The sequence below is a fragment of the Morone saxatilis genome, unplaced genomic scaffold (assembly GCF_004916995.1).
Source record: "Morone saxatilis isolate NCDOM2014 unplaced genomic scaffold, NCSU_SB_2.0 Contig24, whole genome shotgun sequence".
Lineage (NCBI taxonomy): Eukaryota > Metazoa > Chordata > Actinopteri > Moronidae > Morone > Morone saxatilis.
The window spans coordinates 16376314-16392724 of record NW_023339807.1 but is presented as its reverse complement, the minus strand read 5'-3'; the positions used below and the strand labels follow the sequence as shown (position 1 = coordinate 16392724).

Below are 16411 nucleotides of genomic sequence, written 5' to 3'. Positions count from 1 at the left end.
TCATTATGAAGATTAACCATCAAACCATGTGGATGTTAGTGCTGTTTCATGGATATTTAAGCAGCATATTGGTACAAATGAATATTTAATTTACTTTTTGATCAATATTTGAGAGGACATAATTTGAGACCGTTTCTTCTGAAATATATTATCAGTAGTTCTTCCTTCATTAAGAAATCCACTGGTTAAGTCAGTGTTCAACATATCACAGCAATGAGCTGTTTACTTACTTCGCATTGATAAAAACACAAAGAGGAACCACATAGAAAATCTATTAAGACTTTAATTTTCTTTATGCTTGTAAATACATTTTGGACAGTGGTTGATATTTGCATGAATAAGTTACATAATAAATAAAAGCAAACACATATTACACATTTTCACAATAAGGCATTTATAGCAGCAGAATTGGCCAACAGAGTCTCAGTGACCTGAAACACACCCGAGTGTTTTCAGTTGACCTAACCAGCTTTGAATCCAGATCAGGTCCGTTTTAAACCCAGTTTAAAACACCAGTCATAAAGCTAGAGTTTAGTCAGACCTGTGAAACTGTCTTTGGGGTGTTCCAGGAAACTCTGCACCAGTGTTAGGAAATTAAATAAGAAAAGAGGACAACACTGGTGTCGGCCCTAAAGCATTGGAAGTCACAGGAGGTAGCATCTTACTCTCCTGCCTATCAATTTTCTTTTCTTTTTTTTTTATTCATGCAGCAGACAATGTTTATTGATCGCTATGATTATCATAGCCATCCATCCACATTTAACTGCATTTTTCATAGTCTCTGTAGAGAAAGCTGTACAAGAATTGCTTCAACATAAAGCTGTGTGTTGAAGGTTTGCCTACGCACAGATAACTTCTTCCAATAATTCACCGTGGCAGTCTCGCTTAGTAAGACATTGGCTAATCATTAGAACAAGGAACTGGCCGGCAGCAACACTGAAAAGTTTGCGTACAGGAAACATGACATGAACATACTATGACCTCAGATCTGCCAGTTTATATGTGCCCTTTACACAAATCATATTGCACTCAGCACTTAACCTTTATTTTAACACAGTACTTCGTAGGCTGAGGAGGGGACAAATTCTTCTTCTTCTTCTTCTTCTTTTCAAAATAAAGTGGTCTTACACAAGGAATTTCACCCTCAAATTATACAAATGTTACAGATATGAATGAGCCAATCAGAGGTCTTCAAAATGATAGATGGGACATGCAGCCAATTAAGGGCAGAATATAAGTTCATGTAGATTAGATCTTGTGTCTAAATTACATTTATCCGTCACAGCAGAGGTTAATGGCAGCTAACCTCTGTCAGATTTTTTTTCATTAATATCATTATGTTAAGTGGGGTTGAGAATGGACATAACTCACTGAAAGTGTATTATGCAAACAAATAATGTACCCATTTCTGCATGACCAGTAAATCATGTAGAATATAAAAGCAAGATCACTGTCACCATTAAGAAAATGTGCAGCATTTACTGTATCAGCTTCAACTGACAAGCTCACCTCTGGTCATGTGACATGTTACAGATTCTTAATACATATTATTTTGTGCTAATTCTACAGTGCATTTTCTCTTCATATAAATGGTCGTATTTGTAATGTACAGCAAATATTTAACAATGTCAAATAAAACATTTGTGGAATTAATTTACACGAAGTGAACAGGTGTGGCTTTGGGGTTGGGCTATAAATTGTGCTAATTCTGGCTTTGCTAGTAGCAGAGTAAGCACTGTGCAGCGGGCCAGACACTGTTGGGGGTTAATCAGGGAACAAAATGACCACCTGTTTTTGCAAAGCGATGAGGAAACTCTCACTTGTCTGATTGGTGCATTTGTATGGGGACTATTTTTGGGGTGGTTGCCTGATTGCTCTCCTGGAGAACGGAGACTTGAACAAGGTAATGTGGTTGTTCTGATGATTACGCTGGATAACTACACTGGAGTTACTGCCCGCTGGCAATGAGACTACAATGAAATATCTGGTCTGAAATGTGGACACAGAAGTCCACAGCTTCTTCGTCTGTGTCTTTTACACATATCCTCTCACAGATCAATCACCCCACACACAAACAGGCACACTTAATTGTAAGCAAATAACTACAAGTGCATTTGGCATTAATGCTTATAAATATACATGAACGCATTTGAGTGTTGACACATACAAACAAAAGCAGCCTTGTGTGCACAGTCACACACAGTTAGACATGTTGAACACACACATACTTAACACACATACACACAAGTTTACACACACACACACACACACACACTTGCACATACACGTGAGCACGCACTCACACTGCTTGTTTTGTAGCTTCTGCCAGCTTTCTCCCTCTGCATGCCGACTGTGTGTCTGGCACCAGGGTTAAGGTCTGGAGCCACACACAAGCTGTGTGCTCTGTCTGGCTTTTACACACTCTAAATGGGCTTTATGAATGGCTAGGACTCAATGACTGAGTCAACACCAGGGGCCACACTCAACCCAATCCGACAACGTGTTTTGGAGATAAGTCAGAAACAACATTCTCCCAGCGCAGCCAGGAAGCATGTTTAAATTAATATGCCACCAGGTTTTCTTTTGTTTTGCACTGCAAACATTGTGCTGTGGAGTGTGTCAATCCACAGATGTGTTGCTTGTTTGCCATTCCTGGCTGAGCCCAAGTGCCTTTAAACAGTGCTCTGCGGTGTCTACGTGTGCGTATGTGTGCATGTTTGTGCTCTCGTTGCCCCATCAAAACTAGCAATGAATCCAGCTCTCGACATTGTGTGGAGCCAGTGACTCTGACAGCCTTCCAATGATGGATGGATGGAGGCCGCTATTCATAATCTTGTGCCCTCAGTGGGATGCATACAGTTTGTCCCATTCATGACCATCAAAAAGTACAATGCTCAACTACTGTACATACAAATAAGTTACAAACAGATATGCACACACAAGTCCTCACCACTGCTCTATCATTAGATCCAACACTCGACTGACATTCAGATCTGAATCCAGACTGAAGTCTGACTCAACAAAAGGAGCTGTCGGTGGAGTAAGAGGGCGGAGGCCAGACGTCAGTGTTTCAAGCCAGTCAGCAGCGTCAAACAGTGTAGGAGCCCGCCGTTTCCGTGACTTTCCAGTGGACGACAGAGGGGAGGTACAGATAGGTGGTGGAGGAGGAGCTGGGATTACCTGGCTGGGGTTTATTACAGCAGGAGATGGAGGGAGCTCCAGCAAGAGAGAGGAGCAAAGAGGTGAGGGCAGGAAGTTGACATCCTTGTGCTGCTGGGCGGCCTGGGACTGATCAACTTGAGATGGAGGAGGCGATGGGCCGGGGACTGAGTGGGCGGGGGATTTATGATCGGAGACACTGACAGAGCCTGGTAGAGAGGTAGTAAAAAGGATTAGACACTGAAAGAAATATGAGCGCCATTGCAGTTATAGTCTTTATTAATTATGTGATACTTACCAACACAAGTCATGGGCTCATCCAGAATGTCATCTATGGACTGCCGAGGGTCCATCTGAAGCCAAAAGAAAGGAAAGTCAAAGTTAAATCCCACTGTACACAAGAAAGTCTTTTTTATATACTTTTCTTTTATGGCCTTTTAATTGATAGTGAGAGCTGAAAAGTGACAGGAAATGTGAGAGAGAGAGGGGATGATATGCAGCAAAGGGCTGCAGGTCAGAGTGGAACCCATGGCTGCTGCAGCAAGGACTCAGCCTTGGTAAATGGGGTGGCAGCTGTACTAGTGGAGCTATCTGGGCGCCCCGCAAAAAGGACGTTTGTGTGATCTCTTTCTGTTCATCTACAGACTCTAACCTGTGCTTTTTGGATAGCCTCCTGTAATTCTTCCTCCAAGCTGCGAACACCGGGCAAGGTCTGAGCAGGACTTGCTGTAATCTGCACTGGCAGCTCAAAATCCTGGCCAATCACATCACACGGTTGGCAGCAAAACACCTGATTAGAAAGCAGGAGTAAATTAGTTGACAGGTGCTGATGAGAGTATGCTCACGTGTTTGACCAGTTTTATAGATAGTAGGCTCTGTAGTATACCCTTGCGAGCGATTATCTGAGATATGTGTGCATTAATTTTTGTTTACCTGTGTAAACAACACCTCTGTCTGTGCGTCTGTTTCTGGCTTGCCTATAGAGCATCCAGGATCCTGTTGCAGGAACGGATGAAGGGATCCTCCACAAGACTGTAGGAATAATAAAATAAGTATTAATGACTGTGGTTCTGAGAAGCAGTCATCCTGTTAAATGAACTATTCTTTAACATTAACTTTGTTCACCTCGTTGCCAGTGTTAGTGGAGCGGTCCCTGGGCCTGCTCCTTAACCTCTCCCTCATCTCAAGCTCCACACTCAGCTCCTGCTGCTGTTGTTGCTGCTGCTCATTCTCGGTTCTCCAGGGAGTCCCACACTGCAAGGGCGAGGAAGACGACATGGGTAGACTGGGACTTGGAGTTCCTGAGGCGGTGCTAGCAGGAGCCAGAAGGACAGCGTTGGTAAGACCACAGTGTTCACCTTCCGAACTGACTGACGCAGCGCTCGAGAAACCATTCGGCACAGTGTTCAGAATTCCGTTGGGAACTCCATTTGGAGCGTCAATGAGAATCCCATTAGGAATTCCCCTGTCCGGGATGTACATTTGTTGGTTTGGGCTGCTGCTGGGTGAGTCTAGTCCAGAGCTCGAGCTTGAGCTGGGGCTCTGGCTGGGCGGCAGTGGGGGACAGGGGGTGAGGGGCTCCAGGCTGGTGCCCAGCTGGCAGAGCGGAGCAGGGGTGAGGCAAGCGTGGGGAAGCTGGAAAGGCCGGAGACGCAGCAACAGAGCGGGCTTGGTGCCGGAGACAGGGAGGCCGCGTTTGCGCAGATGCTGCCGCAGCTCTGACACCTGGGGAAAGGAAGAGGTAAGGGTGGAAGGGTAAAATACACTCAAATGTTTATCTCCAACATGAATTGTGATAACATAACAGTCATTCTTAGTCATTTTCTGTCTTTCAGTGCTTTCATGCTTTTCTTACTGTTAGATCAACAAGATTTGCGGGGAGAAGCTCAGGCTTAGATGCAGGGTTTGTGTCGATAGGAGTGTGGTTTGTTGTAGCAGGAACAGGTTGGGGATTTAGGGGCATGGCTCCAGAGGACCTCACAAGATCACTGTGATCGCCACTGGAGGAATGACAGAAGCATTAACCCAAATCACCCAAACTACCTGACGACTAGTGTCTCGTTGATAAAGCAGAGATGGTTGGCTCACTGTGTATTATCTGACACTGTGGACAACAGCAATTTGCTTTCATACCTGGGCACCACCGTGAGCTGTTGTTGTGGTTGTAGCTGTTGCTGTTGCTGCTGCTGTTGCTGCTGCTGGTTCTGGAGGATCTGCAGCTGGAGGAAGACCTGCTGCTGCTTCAGGAGTTGGGAATAGGCTGGGTCTAAAGACTGGGTAGGGCTCTTCTGTTTGGCTCCTCCCCCTGGAAAGATTTTTTTTTAGGCCAAATTCATCTTGACACAAGAACAAGCCTTGACTTATATAAATTTTATACATTTTTTTTTTAATAAATGTAGAAGAATAAAGCATTATATTGGTACCTCCAGTCCCAGACCCTCCTCTCTGGTCTGGAGGAATGTACTGGTGATACTTGAGTTTCCTCATTTTGGGTTTTGTGTCCCTCGGTTTCCGTGGGCGGACGAGATGGTTGAAGTTGAGGGAGGTGGGCAGGGAGGAGGAGCAGGTGGGGCTGGGAGGCTGAGCTGTCTGTAAAGACACACATAGCCCACATTTAAAAAATAATTTCAAGAATAGCGTATAAAATATCATAGAGAAAATGTCAAATCATTTCAGGTTGTTTGACAGTATTTGCCCCATGTCAAGGTTAAGTTCTTACATGAAATGTACAAATGCCCCATAAATCTCCAGATGACAGCATGTGCTGGTTCTGACATAGAGCCACGCTGCTTGTGTGTGAATGTGTTAACCTATAGGGCAAATACTGAGCTCCCCGAGAAGTGCAAATTGACAGTAATGAATGCAGAGCAGCTTAGAGCAGAGCATTGTGTTTGACAAAACAGAGGAATGACCATCCTGTTAGGTTGAAGACCTCTACAATGCTCTTTTATCTTTTATGTTGTATACCTGCTGTGAATACCTGTCACATAGCAAGCAAATACACACACAACACAATCTGAATGCATTTTTTTCTGGATGAAAATGTCGTATTACCACATTTATCTGCTTGCGTTCTTGATATTATAATTTTATTTTGAGGAACCACAAAAATGTTCAAAACAGAAATAAACCCTTATAAAATTTAAATGGGCCAAAACATGAAAACCAAAAGCAATGGGCTTTTTTATGTGACAGCATTAGCATCCCCACATTACCTTTGGCAGCAGGGGTGTGGTCTGAGAGGTTAGATACATCCCATTTGGTCTCCCAGTTGTTGCCATGGAGTTTGATTCACCCAGTGTTACACTCATCGGTTGTCTGATGCCCTCGGTTGCCGGGAGCAACGCCAAACCAGACTGAAGGCAGAATATCAGGTTATCAGAGTTGACATATAAGGCTATTTATAAACTCATCAGTCCATTAATATTCACTTTAATGCGTTTATCAGAGGTTATTGGTGGGAATTAATTTGTCAGGCTTCCTTGTTGCTGCCAACATAGTGCAATACATCTTAAGTCTTAAACTAAATCTTAGTCAGTCTCAGTATTGTTTCCTCACCTGAGCATGACTGGGGCTGTGGTTAAGGTGTGGGCCCACAGCTGAGAAGTCACTCAGTAATTGGTCACCTGAGAGCCCTGGCAATGAAGAAAAGGCCGGTGATTGGTGAATGCCATGTTGCTCAGTGGGCGAGGAGGAGGCGCAGGAGGAGATGTCATCTTCGAAGACATCAGCTGACAGGGGGAAAGAGGCAGGGCCTGAGGAAATGAAAAGTGAAAGGAGTAAGGTAAGGTAAGGTCAAAAGAGGTGCAGAGGAGATTGGGTGGGAAATAAAAAAAAAATGTGTGCGGATCTGTCTGTGTGTGCCAGTGCATGCGGATGTGTGTTGACTCACGGTTCTCCAGGGGCAGTGTGTGTTCGTGCTGCTGCTCCACAGGTCTAGGCGGACGCTGGATCCTCTCAGTGAGGTCCTGTGTCTGGCGAGCCTTCTTCTGCCTCTGGGCCCCACACACAGTCCTCTCTGCAGGGGGAAGGGGGAGATAAGTGGAGAGAAGAGGACAGATGGGACATCAGCAGAGAGAGGGGAGAGGAGATTGGGGAGAGAGAAGCAACAGGATTTTAGAACATATGTGATGTGAGCATGCACAACAGTGTTGCCACAGGCGATCAGCCCTAATTTAAACCAGCAGAGGCATCAAAAAATAGTAAACACTCCTGCCCATAGGGAGATGTATTCCCTTGGATATGAACACACACACATTCACTAAAACTTTTAAAAGGGCAGAAAATGACTGTTTGGGAAATCAGACAGTTTGAAAAGCCAGATATTATAGGAATAGCCTTTTCAAATTAAAAGGAAGGTTGGAGGGTGAGGAGAGATAAAGAGATGAGAGAGAGAGATGTCAGTAACGGCGGAAAATGATGATCCCTGGATGGGCGGGTTTATCATGTGCTGTCAATCACTGATATGTTTGCAGGCTGCTTAAAATGCAGAGTTACAGTGTGCAACAAGGTCAAATTTCTATCTGACAGCTGATGAAACACCAAGCCCATTGCCAGATTTACACACTTTATTACCACACACAACTACTGTACAACAGGGTGCGGAGAGCAGCACAGATATGATAGACAGAAAGAAAGAGAGAGACAGGGAAATGTGTAACTATGCACTTTGCTGGGAGCACACAGGGTAAAGCAGGAAGGACACACTAGTGTAGGCAGGGCATCACCTTGTGCAGTTTCAGTGTTCAGACCACTAGGGGGCAACTTCTGAGCGGCACCATCGTCAGTTAGACGCTGTATCAGGAAACAGCAGGTCAAACCAACAGGCAGGGCCCAGAGACTACAATGCAGTTCATTCAGGGGAATACAATTATACCTCAGTGTTTGCCCCAGATACTTAAGGTCTTTAAGGAATGCTTGGATCCTGTAACTAGTAAACTTAACTAGTACAAATTATTTAGTTTTTTAGGTGTAATGACTCCAATTAGACCACTTAACCTATTTAGTGTTGGGGGTAATTAATTTCTAATGAACTATATACTAATGAAAGCTTTATACTATACTAGCTATATAGAAGTAACACATGTAAACAAAAATGTGGTCTCATTCTGTTCTATCAAATATAATCAACTATACAAATTAATCAAGCCTACGTGGAGGAAAAACGTCTACATGGCAGCTTGGCTCTGACTGCATCAGTATTTGATCTATAGTGTGTGGAAATGTCATGCTGTTGGTTATTACTGAGAAACTGGATGCTACTCACCAGAGCTTCACTCTGGTCTTTCTCGGCTTTTTGAGGCGGAGAAGTAGATTTCAATCCTATGGAGACAATCAAGATCTGGTTATAAGATTAAATGACAATGCAGGGTGTTTTTTTTTAAGAATGCTAGCCTAGCCGACGATCAACTCAGGTGAATCAGTGCATTGGTAAAGCACTTTCTGCCTTCAACACATCTCTCCGAGTTACAGCACGGAGAATCTCAGGCTATTTTGTGTTGGCAGGCATCACAATGTGCAGTGCTTTTTGTGCAAACAGCTTCAGCCTCAGAAACAAAGAGGGAACTGAAGCAGGGAGTACTGCCTGTCAAAGTGTGGTTGCTTTTTTGTATTTCTACTAAATGCCACACACCACAGCATTTATAGCTTAAGCATATGCTGTGTCTATGCATTTAGGCTTGTATCCAAATTAGCAAAATCCTTGCATGTTTCAAACAAAAGCTACTTCTACTTGACGTGTGTGTGGCCTTATCCCTGTTATTAACATTGTTTGGTCAACACTGGAATTATTCAACTAAATATATAGCATAATATTAACCTTTATATTCAATTAACGTACGCTCTTGCACAATCAGACGTTTTAATTATTTAAATACAAAATTTAGACTCCAAAACTAAAATCAAAGGGAAGTAAAAGCTGTTCGATATAGTAAAGTGTACAAAGGCATTTACTAATCAATAAGCAATCATCTGACTGAGAAGAGGTGACCTGAAGATCATTAATATGAAATCCAAACCTGCAGTCATAGTGTAAATAGATCAATCACAATGTTAATGATGCATATGGACTAACCAGGGTCTGCATTGATTTCACTCTGCCTTCGGTTCTGAATCCTCAACTGTAGGACTGAAAGACAAGAACAGAGATTGGAGTTGGATGCTTTAAATTGCAATAATGCAACAATAAGTTACGTTGATTATCTAGGAAAATTAATGATGCTGATGTAGAAAAGTAACAGCTGAACTAAATAGTTAGTTAGCTAAATAAGTTTAGGGTCTTTATTGTCTCCCATAGGAGAAAATTGTCTTGGATTAAGAGAACTTCTGCATCAAACATTACATTTAAAAACACATTAAATAAGAACACACTGAGAAAATGCTTGCACACACATACGCTGACACACATTAACATTCAGTACACAAGCAAACAGGTGAAGAAGGAAAGGGCTGGGCCCGTTACACCGAGTGCGTTCCCCCAGGATACATTTCGGTGAGTTTTGAGACCTGAGAGACCTGATGAGGGGAGGGGAGGGGAGAACTGTGCAGGGGGTTGAGGGCAGTTACTATTTATCTCTCAGTATGTCTATTTCTGTTGGTCCCATCCCCCCTTCAGCTGTCCCGCTCTCTCCAGAAGCCTCTCATATACATCCCCTCCTCCTCACGTCATCCTCATTTGTGCTGCTAACTATACTCTTCCTGCTTTCCTGCTTCTCTGACAACTCAAAACAAAACTTTAACGTTTGTGAAAATCTAGATTTAAAGCAGATTAACACATGTGCTCTGTCACCATAACAAGTTAGAGAAGCAGTGCTTATCACACTGCAGTTAATGTTTTAGTATCTGTGTGTTTGTGCGTATACCCATTAGATTGTTTTGTATTTTAACTGGGGGCCCAATAAGTCTTACACTCCACTTTAAATCTCATTACTTAACATACATTACACAACATAGTGGTTCCCAACCTGGGGGTCAATCCTATAATAAGTCGGAGGGGTGTCGTTAAAGGATTACAAGGATAAGACAAAATAAACATTTTTCTAAAAAGCATGTGCCTGCTTTTGTAACATGAAAACATAAAATAGTTAACAATTAAACAATGTATAAGAACTCCAACAAACTGTACCATATTGTACATTGGCTGACAACAACTGACAATGTTGGTTTTGTTTTGTTTTCAAAGGATCAGCATCAGTTTGATACACTGGTGGGCGGATATATATTCCTCAAGCTCTGCTATGTACATTTATGATTTCAAACAGAGCAGCTGCCCCAAAGAATCACGTTTTCCAGCAGGTGTTTGTACACCTAGGGGACTGTCTCTATATCGTTTCCTCGCCTTTCTATTTTACCAGCCGTTAACGACAGCTGCCTGGGAACACAACAGCAGCCGCTACAACTTGTAGGGAAACTTGCATTATGCAGTTAGAGGAAGGCTGTTCGGTGCTGTTTGTCACAGAATTCAGATTGTCTCCTGAAGGTTGTAATCAGCAGAGTAATATGTGGGAATAGTAGAACTCAGCAATGCCAGACTTTACAGACTGTGGTTTCATATCATCAGTGCATTAAGCTACAGTGTTTACATTTATATATACAATAACCAAGATTCAATTTTCCAAACTGTAACTTTGATTGTGGCTTATTTAGACATAAATATTTAACGTTATAGAGATTTGAACAGTGGACGAATGTAACTAATCGCATTTACTCAAGTACTGTACTTGAGTACTATTGAGTATTTCCATTTTATGCTATTTTATAGTCTTATACATTTTATGTTTTCTACTTTTGACCCCTTTACAAATATTTGACAGCTTTACTTACTTTGCGGATCAAAAATAAATTATAATATATAATTATAGGTTAAGCTACTCAGGAGTACATAAACTAATTAAAATGAGCCCACCATTATCAGATGTAACATAAAAAGTTGATTTTGTGTTGTGTCATGTTAATGCATCATTAATTATAATAATAATATATTATTATACTCCTAATATATATATATATATATATATATACACGTGGATACTGGAATGTCGTATAGGAGATCAACAGGAACCTAAGAGCCTTCCATACCCAGAACTCCCGGTTACGGGTACCAATTCCGAAGTGGAGTAACAATTAGCCACCTGCATCTACATGGATGACATCATCAGCTGTACGCCAGGAAATGAGCGAGAATCGACCTCCCACTGAATCCACAACCACCAGGATCTACAGCCAAACGACATAGGGAGTCATTCGGGATTGTGACAAGGCGGCCGATGGTCTCAAAAGAGAGGGTTGACCTACCAGAAGGGCAAACATAGGTGGATACTCCAAACATGCTACAATACCTTGGTATTCCCCACAGGCTAAACGAAACCATGAGGAAGCTGCAAGGAAAGTCAACCACAACCAAATATCCCTTCCAGAGAGTAAGGCAGGTCCTGAAAAGTCAAGCAGAATGGCAGGAATCTGCTGGATCATAAGCCTACCAAAGGAGGATTAAGAAGCCTACAGATATCAAGACAAGAAACTCCTCACCATGCACGAGGGGTTTCACCCCCAAATCCAGCACCCTGAGACTGTAACGCTAAGCGGAAGAGGGAGGCAGAGGACTAGTGAGCCATCAAAGCCAGTATCCAGGTTGAAAACATCAAAAAATCCAAGAGTATTACATCGGAAAAATGGCCACCAAAAGGATGAACTGCTAGGCGAATGTCTCAGACAACAGAAACCCATAAGAGTGCGGAGAAGAGAGCAGACAACCTGGGGTACAAGCCCCTTACAATGGCATGTACCACCGCCCAAATTGAAGAAGTGCTAATATCGAGAAGACCTACCAAATGGCTGGAAAAGGCTGACTCAGAACAGCACAGAGCACTGATCATGGCAGCCAAAGAACAGGCCCTTACGCTAACAAGAGCCATTAGAGGCCAAGATCTACAAGAGTAATCTGACCCAAAGGTGCAGACTATTGCAAAGATGCCCCTCGAGACAGTCCAGCCACATCATAGCAGGGTGATAGAATCTAGGCGCGGTTCAGCGTAACAATGGAGAGACTCAACCAAAGTGCTGTGGAATAGTTGTACAGGAACATCTGTACCCAGTATCGAATACGAAGACCAAATCCCAAATGGGCCGCACCAACAGAAGGTGGCTTGAGAACAACAGCAAGGGATGCTGTGGGATTAAAGCTTCCAGACTCGACAACAGGTCCTGGCAACAAACAGACCATATGGTGGTAGACAAGGACAGAAGAAAGCGATGGTGATAAATGTGCCATACCGAGCAGACGCCAACATCAGAAGAAGGAACACGGGAAAAGGTGAAAAGTACCCAAGGGTTGAAAGAACAGGTTTGAGCAATGGGAAGAATTCAAGGCCAAGCGTGATCCCCTGGTTAGTAAGGAGCACTCCGGGCAGTGACCCCCCCAAACTGGGGGAGTGGCTCCAACAGACCCAGGACAACATCAGAAGCTCCAGTCCCAGAAGAGCGCAGATCCCTAGGAACGCTAAGATACTGCGCAAACCCTCCAAACTCCCCCCAGGGCCCCCCTCTGTAGAGACCCCGAGCTTGAAGGATGACAACAGATACCCAACCCCCAAAGAGGTGAGAGGGAATTTTTATTATATGATTCTGGAATAGGCCATTCTGCATAGTGAGTATTTTGAATGCAGGAGTTTTACCTGTAAGAGAGTATTTTTGGGGCGGCAGTAGTTAAGTCCATAGAGACTGGGGTGGCTGGTTGAAGTCCAGCACGGACCACAGTCTGGAGAGTGGACTCTTAATATTTTCTATAAGCCCTGTGTGATTGTATTTCAGGCCAATGTGTATAAGTCCCATTAAGATTAATAGTGGTATTTTTTCAAGTAAAAGATCTGAGTACTTCTTCCACAACTGGATTTAGAACCAACATTTTTAAGGGGCTTTAATAATGAAAAGGTCTCTCCTGTTTGAGGCCCACTGACTGTTTTAAGATGCATATAAACAAACTAACCCATGTCACGGTTAAAGCATCACATGCAGAGATCTTTAGCCTCAGGCTCAGCTGTCTTCAAGACATCTCTGTCTGAAATCCATTCACCATAATCTATACCTTCACTCTATTGATCACATGATTGACAACGTGACCGACCAGCCAATAACCTTCACAAACACTTCACCTCTACATATTGATGCTAATGTTGCCAATTGTGCTTGAGATGTAAAGCCATTGTTGTGGGAAAATAAATCTCTCTTCTTCTCTCCTTTAATTGGTGTGGGTTGAGACTGCAGGATCCTCCTCACCTGAGCGGAACTTGTTCCGGATGAGAAGCGACCTCTCGGAGGCCAACAGCGTCATTGTCGAGGGGAGGAGAGTGGAAGAGCCAAGGGGTGAAGCAAAGAGAGAGAAGAGAGGAAATTCCTGGTGTCACTCTACCAGGAGGAATGGACCCCTCTCCTTCTGTCTCTCGCTGTTGGGAAAGCAAGAGGAAGCAGGGGAGGGAAAGAGACAGATGCTTGTTAATCCACTGATAGACACAAACCGATATTGATAGAGGCACACAAAGCACAGCGGAGATAGATTGAGGGGGAAATAGAGACGCAAAGCCTCTCAGACCTACAGGCAGACTGAACACTGTGGTGAGCTGCTCTGGCAACAGCAGGCCTCCCTATAGACAGCCTGTCATAATCACACAGAGAGTCACAGAGGCCCACCCACGGAGACAGAACTAACGACACAGAGAATTAAACAGACAAGGAGGCTTTTAGAGAGACAGAGAGAGGAGCCAAAGGAAGAGGAGGAAGAGGGGAGTCGAGCTCGCATGAGTGACGGAGACAGAAACCCCAGCAGATATTCAGACGTCAGGGCTGGAGGACACTGATTGTGGCGGACAAACATGAACTCGCAACACCTACAGCATCGCACACAACACATTTGCACCGTGACAGCAGGACCCACGAATGTGTCATGCACCAAAAGAAGAGAAGTTCAAATAGAGAGAGCTGGGGAAAATCTACATAAGCTGCATTAGTGCACACACACACAACCTATTAACAATATTGATTTGAACTGGCCAGCCACAGAACACCCAAAGGAAGCCTGTTTGAAGAGAATGGACAAACACGCACATACAAAACCACCACACACGTACACTGGAATAGCAGAGGTTATGCATACTAAATCACCACAGTGCTCTTCCTATTCCCTATCCCATGAATGCTCACACCTCACTTATTTACAATATGAGAAAAGAAGGCCACACGTTCATGGATGCAATCAAATAACAAGCAATTGATTGAGATTTCTTGTCTGGCACAGGCATTATTTCACAGCAGGGCACTGAGGCAAAGGAAGGCACTGAAAACACTGAGAGAATAAAAGCAAGAGAATGAAAGAGAATACTTACAGGAAAAGAGAGAATTGAGTCCCTCGGGGAAAATTGGAGTGGATTTAAGATTAAATTGAGAGAGGTGCGAGATGGAGGAAGAGAGGAAAAGAGAGAACTTCGTAGTGCGTTTAATGACGATTTCTTTCTTTCATGTTCTTTTCATATCCTTTTTTTCCTTTCGCCTCTTTTCCACACTTCTCACTTTCTCCGTTTCTTTTTTTTCTTCCTAAAGGTGAAATGCAAAGAGAAAAAGGACCTGTGGTTCCCTTGTCCCCTTACGCTAGTAACTCACCCTCTCTACCTCTGCCTTGCTCTCTCTGCCCCTCTCCCCATCCGCCCCAAAGCATCCTGGATCCTTGGTGCCAACTGTGAGCGACTGTCAAACTTTACCCCTCCCCCTCCATGGCTTCATCTCCCCCTTCCTCCCTTCTCCTAGCAGGCACTCACTCCCCCCTGGCATGTGCTGACTGATTGATTGAGGAGCAGATTCAAAGACAATAATCACTTTTGTGTTTGTTTGTACGTCTTTGACAAAAGTGATGAAGTTCCTTAATGTTAGGCGCTGAACTACTACATAATGTGATGGATAGAAAAGAGAAGGCAGGATAAAGAGACAGTTTATTACAAGGCAGCGAGAAAAGCCCGGGAGTGTTTTGGACTCACATCAAATCATGTACTGCAGCAGGACTGCAGGCTCATATGCTCCTGTCAAGACACCTTTGGGTCACCCTCTTAAAGTGATTTAGTACTGTTTGCATGCAAGTATACGTGTGTGTGTGTGTGTGTGTGTGTGTGTGTATATATATGAGACACCGCAGAAAGTCACAGGTCAGTAAGTCAGTGTCCGTCAGCATATAGTTTACAGTATGTATCAGCAGTGGTGCCAAGCAGAAATCACCCAGGTTTCACCTCACTGTTCAAGCCTCCAAAGCAAGTTGGGTGAACATGTAGGAGAGTGTTTGTCTGTGTGTGCATGCTCTCTACATATGTGCGTGTGTATGTGTGTGTGTGTGCGTGTGCCTTTGGGCAGCAGAGGGGGAAAAGATGGGGGAAGCGAGGTCGTAGCTGGAGCACCTGTTCTGTCGATTTGACAGACAGGCCGGTGTGTGCTGGTTCAGCAGGTCATACGGGAGGGGGGGAGAGAGACAGGGAGGGGAGGTGTAGAGGGTGAGGCAGAGGAGACTGCAAAAGTTGGTGAGGAAGGGAGGGTGCTGCACAGGGGGGAAGTCTTTACGACAGGGACAGGAAGAGAGCTGCAGCTGACAGGGAAACAGAGGAAAAAAATGGAGGTCGCTGCCATTTTATTTGATGTGGAAAGAAAGACCCTGACGTGGAGATCCACTAATCAGAGATACCACCACATGGGCCAATTATGGTTGCCATGGAGCAAAATGGAACTACTAATGGAACGCAAAATTAATGGGAACCTTAATATAATACATGGTTACAGACGAACTGCTATTTCAGGTGCCATTTGCACAGTGCGGCTGCGTTTTTTTCATCATTATACATCTCACCTTTGACAGCTTTCCCTCTAATGCTCTGAAAATGCATTTCGCACAAACTCACACACCATATATAAACACAGACTGCACTGACAGAATGGCACGTTATTGAGGGAAAGGTGATGTAATTGGTTACCCTCCACAGTTACACCCTCTACTCTACGGCCTGGACTCCCTTTCTGATTAACACCTGTTACCCTTCTTCTTCCTCTCTCCCTCCCACTCTCTCCCTCTCACAAACACACACACACACACAGACTTCATAGTGTTAATCCTGCACTGTGTCTGGTGAGAAAGGAGGCTTGCACGCTGTTGACCTTTCCCTTGTGAAATATCATATTTCTATGTGTAATTCTGGTTTCACATGCAACACACAGGCTATAAGAAGCA

The 16411-nt window shown here is 43.8% G+C and overlaps 1 protein-coding gene across 1 annotated transcript; it reads right to left on the bottom strand.

Moving 5' to 3' along the window:
* Positions 1 to 265: 265 nt before the first annotated feature.
* Positions 266 to 14871, bottom strand: si:dkeyp-69b9.3 (myocardin). The gene is made up of 16 exons (XM_035672588.1): positions 14535 to 14871; positions 13432 to 13598; positions 9233 to 9286; positions 8426 to 8481; positions 7887 to 7953; positions 7052 to 7177; positions 6718 to 6914; positions 6375 to 6515; positions 5583 to 5748; positions 5293 to 5464; positions 5015 to 5159; positions 4285 to 4884; positions 4093 to 4191; positions 3812 to 3949; positions 3458 to 3512; positions 266 to 3368 (listed from the first exon to the last, which is right to left on the bottom strand). The coding sequence occupies exons 2-16, from the start codon at positions 13484 to 13486 to the stop codon at positions 2947 to 2949; spliced, it is 2493 nt and encodes an 830-aa protein (XP_035528481.1). The 5' UTR covers positions 13487 to 13598; positions 14535 to 14871; the 3' UTR covers positions 266 to 2946.
* Between the last annotated feature and the right edge of the window lie 1540 nt (positions 14872 to 16411).